This window comes from Diorhabda sublineata, chromosome 3 (genome assembly GCF_026230105.1).
Source record: "Diorhabda sublineata isolate icDioSubl1.1 chromosome 3, icDioSubl1.1, whole genome shotgun sequence".
Lineage (NCBI taxonomy): Eukaryota > Metazoa > Arthropoda > Insecta > Coleoptera > Chrysomelidae > Diorhabda > Diorhabda sublineata.
The window spans coordinates 7,824,364-7,843,843 of record NC_079476.1 but is presented as its reverse complement, the minus strand read 5'-3'; the positions used below and the strand labels follow the sequence as shown (position 1 = coordinate 7,843,843).

Here is a 19,480-nt window from a genome sequence, read left to right as displayed (position 1 = left end):
CTTACTTTGATTTGTTTTCACAATAATTTACAATAAAACAGGTTCATATAGAGGTGTTGTGTCCGTTTCAAATTAGTAGTAAGGCCAAAGTTGGTCAACTTGTTGAGCAATTGCAAATATTAAAAATCTATATTCCCAATCTATATAGCCAACAATCTAACCAAAAGTTGGAAAATTTAATCAATGTTCTTTAGGAAATTTTTTCTGAATTGACGATGCTTTCTTAGAGAATTCTCTGGTATAGTATATTGGTCAAAACTTGCTCATGGGTTTATAAACCGCAAATAACCATCTATTACTTTGGTATAAGTCAGAGTCTATATGATGTTTGCCAAATTGCACTGCACATTAAACCAAAATCATTACACCAAAGTAACAATTGGCAATTATAGTCTATTTTTATGACTAAGAGAGTAACAAAATGGTAAAACATTCGTAATTCTGACAGGTTTAAACTTTTTTCTGTTGTCCTGTACAGCTACAAATAAAAGCTCGAACCTCAGGTTCAGGTACATTTATTTCTGTTTTGTACCAGTAAATAGATTTTATTTCTCTTTAATACATAAAAATACACTATAGTGCATGCAACAGTTTACGGGAGAGTGGCAAGTCACACAAACCAGTTTATTAAGTAGCAAGTGATGAATCATTTTATATCAAAATTGCCTGTAATTGTCCAAAAAGCAAAAAAAAAAACGAAAAACGCTGTTGTGTTCACAGTGGAACTTATTTTTTTCCTTAACCTTCCATTAGGCGCGCGAGTATTTCTAACGTATTTGGTCGCGTTGTATCTAGCAGATACATATATAAAATAATTTTTTTTGTTATTATTATTTTTAATACATTAATACAGGAAATTTTGTATGAATACTTCTTTTCTCCGCTTTTAATTTAACATTTTTTCAATTAAAAAAAATAATTATTTTACATGGAAAATGTGTAAAATTTTAATTAGGTTATCGACAGAACTAGATTTAAAGCTACATTATTTATTCAAAATATTTTACTTAACTAATAAAATTAATCGGAGTAATCACCCTCTTCAATTTCTTTATTATAACATTTATTACAAATCATATTTGTATGAAATTTTATACATAACTGAATTCCACATTTTTTACAACAATATGCAGACACCGACGTTTTCTTATTTTCTACATAGCATGATTCGCATCGCTTTCTTTTACTTGGTCCAGGTGTTGCCTCTTGAACTTCTTGTTGTGTTTCCAAGGTTTTGTAATTTTTGAGCGAATCTTTGGTTTGTCGTGGACTTTTTATTTGGGCCCTCACTTTTAGTTGTTCGTCTAGCAAGGCTAGTCCTAATTTTTTCAAATATTCTCCTCTTGTGACAAACGTATTTTTGTTTCCAAGAAATATCACCTGCGAGTTGATTCCGGATACGTTCAGTAAATGGTAAAAAATTACCATAGGTCACCTCTTAGTTGATCTAGCAACATTATAAGTAGCGCAAAGTTTGTCGACCACATCAACGCCGGATTTCTGGCTTTATTGAAGCATATTCTTTCACTTCGTTCGACGCCACATGCAAACTGGAAATAAGGACTACGGTTTTGCCTTTTTTCAGGACATATGAAACTAATGTTTCATTTTTCGTATATCCAAATATACTGATAAATACTTGACGCCCTTTTGGTAAGTCGAAGTTACCTGGAAGTTCTCTTTTATTCTTCCGAACTGTCCCCACGTACGATAGCTTCTTTTCTTCTAACTTTCTCACCAGCTCTACACTTGTGAACCAATTGTCTGCGGTAATATTTCTACCCGACTGAAAAATTGGTTCAGACAATCTCATTACTACGTCAGAGGATTAATTGCTTTGCCCAAAGGGTCCCTCTGGTTGTTGCCCACAATAGATTTCCATATTCGAAGTATAGTAAAGTTTGGCGTTACAGTTACAAACAGAAAACCTAACCATATTTGTTTGGTTGCGACGGTATGTACTGTCGAAATGCACATCGACCACTATATGCTGACAGCATTTCATCTATGGTCACGTTTTGCCCAAGATAATAATGTTTTTTGAAGTTTTCAATGAAATTACTGAAGAGATTCCTAACAGCTGCTAACTTGTCAAATTCACGTCTTTCTTCTCTTGTAGACCGATCATCAAATCTTAGACATCTGAGTAGAAATCTGAAGCGCTTTTCAGTCATTGCCATTTTGAAAAGATCAATTCCTAGCCCGTCAGATGCCCAAAAATCTTTCAAATTGCGGTGACCTCCTCAAAATACACCTGCTAGGTATAACAGGCGAAGCAATGCTTTTATTTCAATCAAGTCTGTAGGACAACAATTTGTTTCACGGTTGAATTTGGCTTTTATACTTTCTATATAGAGATTTATGGCTGTGTGACCAATTACACCAGGTAACTTTCATCATAATATTATGAGGGTGGGCTCGAGTTACTCTTGGTACAATTTTACTCCATCGTGTTCCGTCTTTGCCTACAATGACCATTTCAATGTAACACAATAAAAGTGCATAAAATAGCTCCAGCTTACCCAAAAAGAAATTACTGTTTTCTTGGTTTCCATGGTTATCGTTTCCATCAGCATCGTTTTCATCGTCATCGCTTACTTCAAATTCATGATCAGTCTCGGAATCAACTGATCTTGTCTGGACGTGGTCTTCTGTTTCAGATTCATCAGAGTCATTCATATCTTCTTGTAAATTTTCGTTCTCGGAAAAAGCGAGATTAGTAAGTTCTTCAATATCTTTTGGTTTTGAAAATTCGTAAATTTTTGTACTTATGTTTTAATTTGACACTCGCACAAGCACTTTTAGAATACAAATAAACACTAAAAAACAATAAAATTTACGTTTGAACAATTACAAAACGTCGAAATGAGCGAGAACTTATCCCAACTAAATCTGAAGATAAACTGACGCTTTTGGTCGCGCTGTATCTAGCAGGTACAAATCCGGCGGTCGAACGGGTTTAGGTTGGCCAGGGATTGTAAAAATGAAATCAGCCGATTTTACTTCTAGAAAAGGCTTCGAGATACATCTACCGGGAACTACTGCAAATCTCCATTTTCTAGAGCTATTACATAAATAAATATTTAACAAAAAGTTAGCCATGTATCTCGTAGATACACGCGCGACTAATGGAGGGTTAAAGCTGCAATATTGCTTCTCAGTTTTAAAAATACTTTCTTGGTGTTATTTTTGAAATATGAGAATTACAGTTGTTTCGTTTGACCATTCCATTATTATATCAACAGTAGTCAAAAATATAAAAGGAAACGTTAGTGATGGCCCGAATAGTTCTGGATCGGCAGCAACAGTTTGGAACCGCCAAAATTCTATGGAGTGGTCGGTGACATGTGGTACGCGATAAAGTCGTATGCTACATTTTATCGTTTGTTTCCTTAGTGTAAGATCAGCTTTATGACCAGATGATTTGAAAATATTTACCAAATACATTTGATTGGATAAACATTAGCAGCAGCAACAGCGCAAGAAAGATTGAACTAATAATTATTCCATTAATATAATATCATAATAGTTTCAATATAATCGATTTCTTTTAATTTTTAATGAGGTTACTACGGCAACAAACATTGTATTGTTGTTTAACCACATAGCCAAACTTATTGGCCATTACTATTTTCACCGAAATTATTTCCCAATTGTTTTTATATAACTCAAGCATAATGGAACCTTGAATATTTTATGAGCAAAATAGGTAACCCAATTTCCGCTATGTCCCTATAGACTGTTCACCAGGAATTTTTGTTACTAAATAAAATTATTCCTGTTAACATAATTTTAGACTAGAAACAATAGAAAGTATTTGAAAATTATAGGAAATATTATTAAGAAGCAGTTTTGAATATTTTCAGTTAAAAAAGTCTGCCAGTTGTCTCTAATACAGCATTAGTTATCATGAGATCTGATAAACGAGAAGGACATTATTTCAATTAAATACTGACGAAGCACTTGCTCTACAGTTCCCTGCTTTATCTTGCAATATTAATTCATACGTGTTACAGTTACAAATTCACAGCATTTAATTCGCACACTGATAACATGAAATACGACCTAACTGAAAAAAACCTCACAACAATTATTTTTTAAAATTACATATTTGTAATTTTGTGATTGCAGCTTGCTTAAAATCGAGAACACACAACGCATTTTTCAATTGCACTAACTTCCAAAAAACTAGTTCTTATAAAATATGATACATAAACCAAACCACTTTGCCAAGGGGACAAGTTTATAGCAGAGCTGTTCTAGACATAGTTTAATTTGAAATTATAATTTTCCAAATAACTTAAGCACAGCAGCGTAACCAAAAGGGCAAGGTAAAAGCTTTTTTAACATAAGTTCAATTTCAAGTTTCGATTTTCCTATTAACTTGAGCGTACCACTATCGTATTAGTGGTATCAATGATACGAGGTCCCCAAACTACAGGATCCCAGAAAGTATGTGACCAAAAATCCTAAAATTTTATGCATAATATTTATATATTGTAGATTCAAGAGCTGCCGAACCCACAATATTTAAATTCTTCAAGGGAATTGATCTACAGTAATACATCATTAAAGAATCTACGATGGTCCAACCCTTGAAACAACAGATAACTGTAACAAATTATCAAAAGAAATTTGACCAAAACACAAATTAACAAAAGAACTGAAAATAAGTTAACTAGATAGCTCTACTGAATTCTATATAAGCCAAAAATTAATTCATGGTTTTATATTTAAACAGATCCGATCATTATATAAAAATAACTAGAAAGATTAAGTTAAACAAACAAATGGATAATAGAGTCCTAAAAATTCCGAATCCAATACTACATGAAAAAAACCTAAAAATATTGTACAAACTTTTGAAAACTCATATTATTCATTTCTTTTGCAACGAATTCCACATAATACTCCGGACAGTGGATTTGACATTCGACTAAGCTAAGAATCTACTGATACCAAGTCTAACAACAATATATTCTTTATATATACCTCATTATAAAACAACTTGAAATCCATTCTATTTTCAGTAAAATTAAAGATAGAACACCAACTAATGAATGAATTGGCCAATAGAGTTCATGAAATTCCATGGAACAAAAAATAGATTGGTCAATCTGAAAGTTATACCATTATAGATGTACTCTAGCTGAGCACTTGTTTTATGAACACCATTATATATATTATAGATTTGCAAAAGTATTAACAGCAAATAACTACGAAAAGTGCCTTTTTCTACAGACAACATATATTACTTAAGACGACCAGTATTTTATTCAACAAACCGTTCTATATAATCTGTGCATATCTTTTAGGTATTGAAAAAAAGAAATTCTTTAAAAACTTAATGGCATTCGAAACAACCTAACCTCGACAAACCTTTAAAAAATCAACTTCACTGCCAACGCCCTAACCTAATCTAATTTGTAAATATTTAACGTAATTTATAACGACTGAACGTAACCCTAAATTGGACGCATTTTATCAACAATTACATTTATATATGTTTACATTCATTTAAAAGGAAGTTTGTGCCGCTACATGGTTGCCCAAATTAGCAACATAACGACGCGCGACAAAAGATACTTATAGAGGCACTCCTTCCTCATCTGAGTAACAGTATTTAACTTCCAAATGCACCGTTTTGAGTCAAATATAGTCAAATATTAACCCTAACTATCTAACCTTACTCAGCTTAATTAGTTTCAATATAATGCATCATTAAGGGATGTGCCCGGTTGAAGTAATTTAAAGTGATTTGAATCGTAACTTTTCATTACAAAAACTTTTTCGTGTACATCTTCAAGTTATTTATCGAAATTGGAAAAAGAGGTTTGCAAAAGAAATTCTCATGAATGAATACTAGATTTCCAAGTTTATCATCAAATTGTATATATAATACCCTTGAGGGTCCTTTATAGATGTTCTCGCTGTCCTCAACTATGCAGTTCGATAAAAACAAACATAAGCATGCCGTAGTAACAAGGTATTTTAAAAAAATACGGCGAAAGAACTACACTCCTTTACACTTTACACTTTACCAACTAAATTTTAAGCCTAAATGTTCCAGTTTGTCAGTATGTACTTCAATAACAGCTCTGTACGAACATTTGAAGGTCAGAACATTGTTTTTCTCAAAAAACTTATGGATCTGGTAGTGACAAAATTGAATAGCGGTTAATTAACCAATGCCAATCTTGTCATCATTGCTTAAAGAGGTAGAAAGTCTAGTGAAACTGAAACCATATACAGCTATGGACGAATTGATGAACAAGTTATCCGAAAAAACTTAGCCTAGGTGTGTGTGTGTGTGTTTTTATAAGAAGGGGGAATCCTTTTTACGGATTACAGGCATAGGTGGTACGCCTGGATATGTGAGACTCGACTCTGCGGCGCTATTGCCCCTACTCATTAAACCCTAAACCTCTTATCTTCTATCCTCTCATTCCCCGCGGACCCGCCTTTTAGGCATTACATCGCAGAGGGAGGAATTAGCTGCTGCTCTTCTTTCTGGTAGCTAAGATTTTATATCTTCTTTCTTCTAGTGGACGTCATTCGCTCTTCTTCTTTCAATGGAACGCAGTTCCGTAAGGACTTCCGTGACAAACGAATTGATAGCGTTCCAGGCAGCTTCTGATGACAGCATTTCTTCTACTATTGTCTCTGGCTGGATTCTCTTCTTTAGGATCGTCTCCAGCTCATCTCGTTGTGGATAGAATCGTGGGCAGTCAAAGAAAACGTGCTCTGCGTCTTCATTGATTCCTGGGCAGGACGGGCACTCCGGTGAATCATCATGCTTGAAGCGGTGAAGATATGTCCGAAAACATCCATGTCCTGACAACATTTGCGTCAAATAATAGTTGACCACGCCATAACTCCGATTCAGCCAAACGTCGATCTTTGGTATGAGCCGGTATGTCCATCTTCCTTTTGTTGCGGCATCCCACTGCGATTGCCATCGTGTGATGCTGTTCTGCCGTTCTTCAGCTCTGAGTTCCTCGGCACTTAGTGTAGTTGACCTCTTTCGTTGGTAAAGGTTCCTTCTTTCCTCAGCTAGAACTCTGAGTGGCAAAGTTCCGGAAATGACACACACTGCTTCCTCCGATATTCCGCGGAAGGCGCTGGCTACTCTTACAGCATTTAGACGATATACTAGTCCACCCTTTCTCTATGACTCTTGCAGCTCCAGCGCATCTGCCCAAATGGATATTCCATAAGTGAGCACCGATGTGAAAACTGATGATAATAGTAGTCTTCTGCTCTGGTTTGGGCCGCCGACGTTAGGCATCAGTCTTGCGAGACTAGCTCTTACTACCGATGCTTTGGCACTGACGTGTTCTACCTGCTGCTTGAAGTTGAGTCGGGCATCAAGCATCACTCCCAGATATCGGATATACGGTTGTGATGTGATTTCTTGTGTACCGACTTTCAGCTTGCTTTTCTGCTGCTAATAAGCACTGCCTCAGTATTGTGCTTCGCCATTTGGAGATTCATTTCGTCCATCCATTGGTTGACTTTGTCAAAGGTGATGTCGAAGATATGGCTTATCTCATCAAGATGTTTGGCAACGATCACAACCGCTACATCATCAGCGTACGCTATCAGTTTGACGTTACTTGGTAGTTTCAGTCTTAACAGTCCGTCGTACATGACATTCCACAGGAGTGGGCCTAGAACAGAGCCCTGAGGTACACCTCCTGTAATATCGTAATCCTTAGGACCATTCCTCGTGTCATATTTGAGAACTCTATCGGTAAAGTAGCTGGCTACTATCCTACACAGATATTCTGGAACGCTTTTCTCTCGTAGAGCTTGCATGATGCAGTTCCAGTTGGCGGAATTGAAGGAGTTTTTTATGTCTAATGTCGCCACCAGGCAATACTTCTTTGTGTCGCCTTTCTATCTGGTTCCTGCGATCGCTTCCTTAGCGATATTAACAACTAGATTAATCGCGTCCAGTGTTGATCGTCCTTTCCGAAATCCATACTGGTTGTCTGCTAGGAGTTGATCGCCTACTTCTTCTATTCGTTGATGAATTATACGCTCTAAAATCTTACCTGCTGTATCTAACATGCAAAGTGGACGGTAAGATGACGGTTCATCCGGAGGCTTTTTTCCTTTCGGAAGCAGTACCAGTCGTTGCTGTTTCCACTTCTTTGGGAAGGTCCCCTCTTTGAGGCAGATGTTGTACACGTCTAGGAACAATGTCGGTGCTGCCTTTAAGATGGTTTTCAAGGCAATATTAGGGATTTCGTCCAATCCCGGCGCTTTATTATTTCCTGTATGTCATCCAGTTCACTTGGAGCCAACTGGTAATCGAAATTTCTTTGCTGTGGGAACAGCGCAGTGACGATTTTTTGAAGGAGATGAGGACACGTAGGTGATGGCATTTGTTGCTTTTTCAAGTGGGTCATGACCACCTTATAAGGTCTACCCCACACGTCTTTGTCTACCTCGTATATAAGTTCTTTCCAGCATCTTCTTTTGCTCTCTTTGATAGCTTTATTCAGCTCATGACGCGCTTTTTTGTACTCTGCGACTAACTCCGCTGAGTTGGGCCGTTGATAGCCGCGCTGAGAGATTCTTCTCTTCCTGTGACACTCTTTACGAAGGCTGCTGATGTGGTCGTTCCACCAATGCACTGAAGATCTTGAGTACATGCCACGTTTACGAGGCATACTTGCATCACAAGCATGTGTTACTCTTCTCATCAGGTCCTCAGTCTGTTCTTCCGCACATCCAAAGTTGATCGGATCACTGTCGAGAGCTATCAGCAATAATTCTGGGTCAAAAGTCTTTACTTTCCAACCAACGTTGTTAGATAGCTTGATATGCCTCCTGAAGTTCTGGTTGCTTGATATTTCCCAGAATATTGTATGATGGTCGCTAGCGGTGTAGATATCCAATACTTCCCATTTGTCGTTACCTTTAGCAAGGCTACTTCTGACAAAAGTGAGATCTACAATCGAGCTTGCGTCGTCCTTGGTGTAGGTCGGCGTATCACCGCTGTTGAGCAAGACTACATCTAGTGTAATAAAAGCCTCCAGCAGTGCCTTCCCTCGTGCGTTGGTATGTTTGCTACTCCAGTCGACTGCCCAGGAGTTGAAGTCTCCGGCTATCGCTACTGGATGGTATTGCTTCGCATCTTCGATTAGTCGATCTAGGAAATCAGTGAAGTCACCAATAGAGAGGCTAGGTGGTGCATAGCAGCTATAGAAGCGGATGCCCTCTACTGATGCTGCTACAAAGCCGGCATTGTTGTTGTCGACTGCGTTCTGGAAAGGGAGCTTGCCACATGACCAGATGACAGCCTTGGATGTGCTGTCCGATTCCCAGGGGCTTAGGTGTTTATATGGCTCCGCTATCAGTACCAAGTCAAGCTCTAATTCGCGCACCGTCTGCATGAGCAGGTCATGCGCAGCCTCACAATGATTGAGGTTGAGCTGCAGTATCTTCATGTTCTTTTGCTTGTCATCCTCTGAAGCGCCTCTTGGAATACCGGGCATTTGTGGCTGCCGGCATTGTTAGCAGCATTCTCTGCGCCTTGGTTCTCGGCGCATAATGCACATTTGGCTGGATTTTTACACCCGGCGATCTTGTGCCCTTCTTGTCCGCACCTGATGCAAAGCTTAGAACGATCTACTTTGCTTTTGCAATGAGATCCATGATGCCCAAAGTGCCAGCACTTGAAGCATTGGATCGGTCTCTTCGTTGCTCTAATTCGGCAGTTTACCCAGCCGATTCGGATTTTACCGCTTCCTTCCATGATCTTCTTCGCTGCAGCTGCTGGTAGAGTCACAACAGCAATCTGAGTACCTCTGTAGGCTTTTCGGATCCTAATTATCTCCAGTGGTATCTCGCAGGACTCTCCAATTTCCATCTGTAGGGCGGCTTGGATATCCTCCCTGGTTGTGGTATCGTCAAGATCTCGAAATTCGACATCTTCCTGTGGACCTTTGCAGATTACTTTGGCGTTTTCCTGTAGGATGTCCACGATAGTTTTCTGCAAGGCCTGGCCTTTGTCGGTACTTTTCCTAGAGAGCGTTATCAGCATATTTCCGGCTCTGGTTTTGTGGATCTTATCCACGGTGGTACGGATCTGCTCTTCGGGGACGTCCTTCTTTATTCGACGCAAAATCTCTGAGTACTTCGCCGGCTCAAATGGGCGGATGATTAGTGCATCTTGCTCCGCTGACGCGGTTTTCTGCGCTTAGGCTCCGGCCGGGGCTTCTTCGTTGGCTTATCCTTCCGTAGCTGTTCTTTCTTCTGCTTCTTCAAGTCTTTCTACCCACGCTCAAAAGGTGTGTGAGATTCAGAAGTATGGAGTAGTTTTGTTTAACAAGTAACTGCAACAAATTGTTTGTTTTATGAATGTGATTGCTGCATCCGAAAAAAATGTGATTGAGATCAGCACAAGAATTATCATCATAGGTACATCATACTTGCTGAGTAAAATTTCGAATTTGTGTATTTAAATATATAGTTCTGGGGTGAGGGTAAAGTAGGATAAATTTGAAAATAGGTGTTATTTGAGGATCTTCAGGCAGTATCCCATTGTTTCTGCCAGGATACCTACATTTTATCTTCTATTTAATTGATTGCATCTCTTCCTGTATATACGTTACAAAAAACTCCATTTGTGTCCTTTAACCCAAATGAAGGTAATACTCAAATTTAATAATATAGTTTTGATGTCACATAAACTAGGACATTTCATTGTTAAAGCACCAGATATATATAGATTTCCCCGTCTTCCATTAACTGTACAATATCTCCCTTGGGTAGTTGCATACCTCCGTTCATAATAATGCGTTTCTCGGTGTGTTGGGTCTTGCAGTTAGACAGTCCAACCTCCATATGTATAAAAGTAGAGAATCGATGTGTTATATCAAAAAGGTTATCGATTTGAGGCTCATTTGGTGCTTATAGTTTTATATCATCTATGTAGAAAAGATGGTAGATGGTATATTTAGAGTTTCTGTTAGCTCTAATGCTAAAACCGTACTTTGTATCATTGAGCATGGTAGATAGGGGAATCCATGCAAAGCAGAATCACGGATTCATCCTGGTATATACCCTGGGAATGGTGATATGTCTGAATAACTGATGGAGTTCGGACCGATTTGCAGATGTAGGTTTGTTCGCCATCCCTACATCGTTGTTGAAACGATCTTACAGTAGTTGGGTGGAATTTATAAATCTGCAAGACCTCCACAAGTCAGGATTTGAGTACACTGCCAAACGCTTCTTTTTTGGATCCACGAAAGCCGTATATATAGTCGGTAATATTTCTGTGCCTGCTGAAGTATCACAGAGTCTACAACAATTTGTTCTTTGTACCTTTGGTGATCTCTTCTGCAACCCTTCGGTTACTCAGCTAAGCGCCTATAAATTCTGTTAGTGATTCGAGCTAGGAGTAAGGATGTCATCTAGGTTGTATAGGAGATGGATCAATTATTTCGCCAACTCTTATGTACGCTTGAGAATTACTTATACCAAAGCTTTGATTATTATCTACTTCCGGTGCTTTCCAGTTGCTGGTGCTATGCATTTCGTCAGTGATTTCCTGTAGTGTGAAATAATCAATCTGCATTGAAACAATTCTTAACCGTATTTCTTCAGCGGTTATCCAGTCGGCGTTTCTCTTGTGATTTTTGTGGGTATTAAACATATTGTTTGATCTGTTGCTTCTGCATGCACTCAATGTGTCTCGATAAACGCTTATATTTCGTTTCAAACTTCTGTTGAAGCAGATGAATATACTCACGCAGATGTTGTGGATGTTTTGGATGTTGTGTGTGAGTACCTATTTTAAATATTTTTTATGCGTTTTCTCAAGTATTTTGAGGCTTGCGTACATTTCTTATACTCCGTTAGACGTCCGAGCTCGCTCTTAATAGTATCGATGGAACGTTTTAGGCGCCGTTGCCACTAGGGTTTTTTGTTTTTTATTGGTACGGGTCTTTGTTACGCATATATGCTGATCGTGTAGACAGAGTACTGCAACAGTTCCATAATAAATTAGTGCATACAGTCGTTCAAGCGTATTGTATTCATTGGAGAGGCTTCCCATTAATCAGTCTACTCCTGCAATGATATTATTAGAATTTTTGTTGGTCTTCAATTTGGGTAATTTTAGACGACAAATTGGTTTTGTACCCTCAAATTCTACTAATGCCTTTTGCATTTCGGGTGGCACAGCATCAATGCTATTTGGTTGTGTGTACTTGTTAATATTAGTATTACTATTAAATCTAAATTGATATGGAAAACTGCAACAGCAGCTTATATATTTATGGATACGTTAGCTGAAAGATAAATGAAGATAGAAAAATATGCTGGCTGCAAGAAGTATATGTACAAAGAATTGCTTATGGCGGAAACCGATCAGTAGTAGATTCAAAATTCCCAAGTACTAGAGGATTATATCAAAAATTTCGTGTTTTATTTATTGCGTTATCTAAATCGACTTGGAAATAATTAGAAACACTCAAAGTGGAGAAAAAGTATTTTTGTCCATGAAAGACTAGAAGTTACAATCCGATTCGTGGCTAAGTTGTTTCATTCTACCAATTAATTTTATACTTATTCGCAAAATTTTTATAATTTTTGAATTTCTCTTCTTAAATAAATCTTCTGTACTCCTCAATACATTTGTTTCAGAGAGATATTAGTCCAAGTTGTAATATCACAATAGTTATTTTGCATTACACAGTTCAATAAGTTGAATTAAACAAAAAGACGAAAGTGCCAAAACACTCAAATACTCGACTTCACTTGCAACAAATCAGCAACAATCAAATGGACGCCGTGATTTAGTGATGTTTGGTTCGCTGTTTTGTTGCAAGAGATAACACTTCTTTAGACTTCTCTGTTATAGCATATTTTCGGATATTTGTCTTATTTGTTTCACACCACTCTTCGAATTATTAAAACCCATTTTCATACTAGCATCCGGATTTCTCCGGTACAAGATTCGAAATAATAGAATTATCTGTATCTATTAACCCTTTGCACTCCATTGTCGCTGTAGTTGTGATATTAGAATGCAGACATTAAATCTACTAGCGCGGCTTAGGCGACACAGTTGTTTTACTAACTCGGCGCTCTTAACAGTTAGCTAAGCATGTGTTTATATTATTTTGTTTATGATAAGTTTATTATGTTTACCTTATAATAAGTGCTATATTTAATTTCTTCTCCTAATAATTATAACGTTGAATTCTTTCGTGTGGTGAATATGGGAGGAGAAAATTTTGATGTTAGTGTTTTGAAATTAGTGTTGTGGAAGATGATCTTGAATTTGCATTACTTGGCGACGATTTAAGTGGAATTCCAGTCAGGAAGTTAGAAAAAAATGAAGAATTATAATCATTGAATCTGATTCAGAGAACAAAGATATACAACCTGTAAACAGCATCGCATGGAGTGATATCACGGGAAGTGACATTCCCTAACAAAAAATCAATTTTTCAACAGGTAATAAAGTATTCAACATCAAGGAAGCACTACAATTTTTTAAGCTAAGTTCGGTCCTGACTGTTATTGGGTGACTACCTGATATCTATCAGCTCTCAAGTGTATAGCAAATTTTGCGAGTACAAAATTGAATAAATTCAATTGAAAGTCATAATCTAATTACAACTAATACAATACGTAAGTACTATTTACATTACAACTGATTCTATATAGTATTTATAAGTAATAAGTCGAAATTGCATCAACAAACGGGTACCATCGTGATCAACGTTATCAAAAGGAATCCATTTTTTATTTCTGACTGTCTTAGTAGACAGGGTCGAACCTACAAACCTTAGTGTTGAAGCAGAAAATTGTATCAACAGATGCTTAATATCAAAAATTATTATGAATAACAGTAATTCATAACAAATAATGCAAACCCATGGTATATCATATTCGAGCCTACTAGTATAAAATCAACAACCAAATCACCCACCAAAAGAACAAGCTATTTTTTTCCGTCAGTTAATGGAATCAAAAGCCAAGAGTATTCGTATAAAGTTGGTTTTATCTCTCCAAGAAATATATTATATGCTTCACGCATGGCCAACGACAGAATTTGCATATATTTATCATCGAAACAGATGGTGACAAATTTTTGGAAGACCATGGAGCGGAAATAATTAATAACGGTCAAAAATCAAAGCACCTAGAATGATCACCCCACCAGAAAGACTTATAATTTCAAATGATTACCTTTCAATCCCTAACGAAATTATCTAAGCAGCTTTAGAAAATATTTGAATAAACTAATTACCAATTCCTAAGAATTGGTGTTACTGATCCTGCCTACAGCCATATGCAAGCATATATTAACCCACCAAATAAAGTTATTGTACCAGAAAGTCTCTTTATTCAATTCGAAAAAACCAGTAACACCAACAACTCAACTGAAATTGAAACAGACCAAAATGTCGCAATAGATAATGATCACACAGAAACTAAAAAAAGAAAAATCAACGAAATTGAAAGTCCCCCAATACAAGATAAACTTACTGAATGAGAAACAACTTTTAAAACACACAAAGAGTTCAATGTAAAAAAAAAACCAAGAAAATTGGACAAGAAGAAACAATGAAAATGTTGAAGCCCGCGAACAATTTTATTGAGAAGGACAAAGATGAGAAAATATTGAATTGTGATTAACTGACAGATTTGATCACCAATATTCATGGTTCAAGTGATCCAATCAGTACAATTAGAAATTATACCGCAGATTTTGAGTCTCTTGTTGATATGCTGGAAAGAGTCAAATCACGAACAAATCCCTGAAAATTCGCATAACCAAGATAAAAAAAAACGATTAAGAAGATACATATCAGAAGGCCCCATGAATTCTAGTAGGGAGTCGTCGGAGCCATGATATTATAAGTGTATCTAATGCAATGAAATTTGAATGGTTTATTTACATTATGAAATGTTTGTACAAACCAAACATTATGTGTTTACAGATTTTAAAGGAAAGTAGTGTAGATAACTGGAGAAACTATAACATATACTATAAAAATAGACCCACTGGAGAGAGGAGTTGGGGAGGTATTGTCACATATTTCGGAAATAATATTCAATCGAATAAAATTGATATAAACACAGATCCATCTAAAATAAATATTTGTAATATTCATATACCCTCCAATATTTATCTCAATAAAAATTATTTGGAGAATTTAATTCAACAAATACCTCAACTTCGCATAATTATCGCATCGTCTGCTATAGACTTAATAATATGTGATCCTCCTTTCTTTAACTGGGAAGTAGTATCATACTTTTATGATAGCGATCATTTCCCAATAATAATCTCTGACATTAGAACTAGGACAAAAAATACTAAGCCTTTACCAAAATGGCGTCTCTAAAATGCAGAGTGGAATCTGTTTTCCTAGAATTTGGAAACATTACGTACTCAATACAAAATAACAGATGATATCGATGAAACGGTTAACAAATTTACCAACATAATCAAACAAGCCGCAAATAACGGTATTGGAATGACGGAGACCATAAAAGGTCACAATCCAGTACCTTGGTGAAACAACGATGTCGACGAACCATAAAAGTCTACATCAACATCTAACAAGTTTCAAAAACCTAAGAGCTAATGCGAGGTACATACTTAAAAAGAGTAGAAGGGAATCATGGACGGCATACGTACAAAATATAAATATCTCAACCTATATTAGTATTACTTGGAAAAAAATTAGGCAAATATCCAGTTACAAATCATATCAGAAAACTGCGACTTTAGAAGATGACGGACAAATTACTAGTAACCCTAACCACTTTCACAGAAAGTTTTCTGGAAAATAATAAAAACAGTCTTCATAACTTTCACATCATAGAGTCGGACATCAACAAACCCCTTCTAAAGACTGAGCTTGACGAAACACTTATTTCTTTTGACGATTCTAGCCCAGTGAAAGACGATATAAATATACAGCTAAGGCTACACTGCTGGAAATATTTAATCAAATATGGACAAAACATACATTTTTAAAAAAATGGTTGAAAGGGACTCTTATACCCATACAGAAGATAGGAAAAAAGAAATTATCAGTTAATTCCTGCAGAACTATATCCTTAACCTATACAATGTGTGAATTATTAAAAAAAATAATGATTAACGGACTTGTTTGGCAACTAGACCTAAGAAAACTGTTAACACCAGAACAGAAGGTTTTAGAAAACACAAAAGCACAATCGAGAACATTAGAGATCGAGGCTTTAGCAAACAATCAGAAATCCATGCGAGTAGCTGTATTTTTTGACATAAACAAAGCCTCGATACCCCATGGAGACCAAACATAGTAGAAACCTTGAAAGAATGGAACATAGATAGACACATGCTGGCTTTCATTCACAATTTTCTGAATAATAGAAGTTCAGTAATTAGCCCAATCAATTTTACAATTACACATAAATATACTTATACATAAATGGTCTAGAGACTCCGATTTCCGCTTCTCTGCAGCGAAAACCAAATGAATAATGTCGTCAAATGTTAGAATAGACTAAACCTATTAAAAGTTCTCTAAAATAGAGAGTGGGGATCTGACAAAGAGACTTTACTCTCAATCTATGGGCATGTCATAAGATAAATCTTTCCCTGATTAAAACTCCGAGCATGGACACAAGTTTCAATGTCTTTAATTAAGCTGAAACGCCAGCCTCCATAATATATCAGAATTTTCACTAGAAACTCTCCATGTATTCTAACTTCCATAAACTATACACTGCCGCATCCAGCACCCCCAATGGAGTTACGCCTGCTGTTATCACCTCTCATAAACCTCACTTGAAATATAAATTACCTCACGTAAGTAAGCTCTGTATATTCAGCAGAAATATATACTTTTCTACAAGCTTTGGTGGAAATTTATTCATCAAACCTACAAAAAAGTATAATTATAACAGAATCCTTGAATGACTTGAGCTCCTTAAAAATATCTATACTAACAACCCTCAAATCAAGAAATAATTGCAACTAATACAAAAAAACAACTTAGATGTCGGATTTTTGTGGGTGCCTTCTCAACAATGAAAACAAGAAAATGAAGATGCTGACAAAAACGCAAAAGACGCTACGATTTGCAGTGATGTACATACAATGAATAGTGCGGTATATAATGACGTGAAAGCATATATCAAAATGAAAATTATTCTTAAGTGGAAATCTGAGTGGCAAAGATCATTTCAAAACCTAAAACAAATAAATGAATATATTGAACAGTGGCCGCGAATATGCAGTAATCGCTCGAAACAAGTAATAGTAACTATACTAAGAAATAGACACACTAAAATTACAAATTAATATTTACTTTCTAAAAGTAACAAACCTATGTGAGCAAATTGTAACAGAAAATTTACTGCAAGACATACTTTAAGAAAGTACATCAGAATAAGGATTCGACAAATCAGTACGTCAAGAACAAACTGAGAAATAAAATTCTTTTCAATGATTCTATACGGCGTACATGGAGCGACACAAATAAGGAGGAATTTTAGACCTTTATCGGTGTAATTTTGAATGTGGGAACTATGGTTTTGCCAAATACGCAGGATTATTGGTCTACTAGTGCAAATACCAAAATACCATTTTTTTGTTCACTAATATTACCTCCGATAATCTTATAAAGTCTAATTTACCTAGCGGTACAAGAATTCCATTGCGTCTGTAACACAAATTATTGTCGAACGTACCAAATGCTCAAGGTTATCATAGCATTGTATTAGCGGAGGAGTTACTACAAATGAAATACGCATCACCATAGTGTTTCCGAAGAAAATCTCTTGAGTGGGGGATGGACATGTCTACATTAATTGCATTCATTTCATATATGTGTGTAAAAAAATCAAGAACGAAAAACTAGGGTCTTATTTGAATCAACTCATAGGTGAGTTCCCCGGAGATCGATTAAGACCTTCCACTCCAGCACATGAAATAAGACTGGACAAAAGATTGCACATAATAATAAATTAGAAATGAGATTTTCTTGTGTGTCTGTTAAACTTATGTTTTGTTTTTCTTCTATAATATGAGTTAGAATATGTTTCTTCATAATATAGCTGAGAAATAAATGTTTTGTTTTATTGCAACAACTCCAATTTTCTTCTACATCACAGGTAGGACTCGTAACTAATATGCTGGAGTTATTGATATCCTCTATTAGTAGGTTATTAGGCTGGAGTGCAAAGGTTTAAATTATCTGGGGTACTGCTTATTTCATCGCTGCTTGAAAGCTTTGATGTTTCACGGATGAAAAAATCAGGCACTAGAAGGCAAACTTAATAAAAAAAGTCATTGTTGACAGTACCATTTTATTTCCCTAGTTTTCGCAAATAGTAGAAGGATTTTGAACCACTTTTAAAAGAATCGTACATACCTTATTTGAATGTGTACAAGAAATTTTGTTTATCACTCGTGTGAGAAAAATTGTACCAACAAAACAACCAAAGAAGCAGTTCCCGATAATCAAAAATAACTATTCTAGCACACTACTTAGCACACGCAAACCATTTTGTGTCTTATGTATATTGACTGTGAAATTGCTAAAATTGAAATGAGTAACAAAATATTAATTAATTGGTATTGAGCTTTTTAATTTCATCTATGGATTATTTCAAATACATTTATTTTTTGTTAATTAATTTGAACTTATTATTTGAAATATATCTGCTTCTTTTTTTAGTGTTGTTTCTTTGATCCCTTAAAACAATTTTGTATAAGTTTTTAGATATGAGCACAAAATTAGTATGCAAATGATATTTATCGACTTTAAACAAGCATCGACAGTATGAAAAAGACGACAATTATAGTGAGCATGGAAAAACTACAAATACCCTAAAAGTTTAAACGATTGGTGGAAATGACTATGCTCAATTCTATGGCAAAGGTAACAACAGGAAACGGACCATCTGAGAAATTTGAAATAAATGCAGTTGTGTTTTGAGGACAAATTAGAAAAAATTTTGAAAAAGACAGGAATGAGAGGATTCAACATAAATCATAAAAAGACAAAATATATTGCAAGAAAGAAGTTCACAAACAAAAAACAGTAAAGATAAATGACCTCATTTTCTAAGTAGTTGACACCTTTAAGTACGTGGGAACAATGATAAGCAACAAAAATGACACAAAGAATGAGACAAGACAAGGAATTCATGCGGAATAAAGGGGACATAATTATAATTCAAAGCAATATGCCGAGCAACCAAAATAAGAGTGTACAAGACTGCAATAAAACCAGTAGTTACACCGCTGAAACTATGAGACTAACAAATATTGGCCAAGAACAACTAAGGATATATGGGAGGAGAATAACTAAGAAAGCTAGTGAAAGTTGGAAATAATGAGAGAAGTGGACTTTTGATCTATGAAATTAAGAATATATTAGAAAATGAAGATATAATAAATACAATTAAAGCAAAAAGAAGTATGTGACTGGAACAAACTGATGTA

General features: G+C 35.9%; 2 protein-coding genes across 3 annotated transcripts in view; both read right to left on the bottom strand.

Annotated features, from left to right (window-relative positions):
- The window catches only part of LOC130441527 (head-specific guanylate cyclase), a 119,646-nt gene that overhangs the window by 98,720 nt on the left and 1,446 nt on the right, over positions 1-19,480 (bottom strand). The window lies entirely within an intron of this gene.
- Positions 8,232-9,458, bottom strand: LOC130441197 (uncharacterized). The gene has a single exon (XM_056774765.1). It carries the CDS (start codon positions 9,456-9,458, stop codon positions 8,232-8,234), a length of 1,227 nt encoding a protein of 408 aa, XP_056630743.1.

Bases quoted from the DNA above. Each gene is read 5' to 3' on its own strand.
- LOC130441197 (XM_056774765.1), bottom strand. From the start codon at position 9,458: ATGAAGATACTGCAGCTCAACCTCAATCATTGTGAGGCTGCGCATGAC.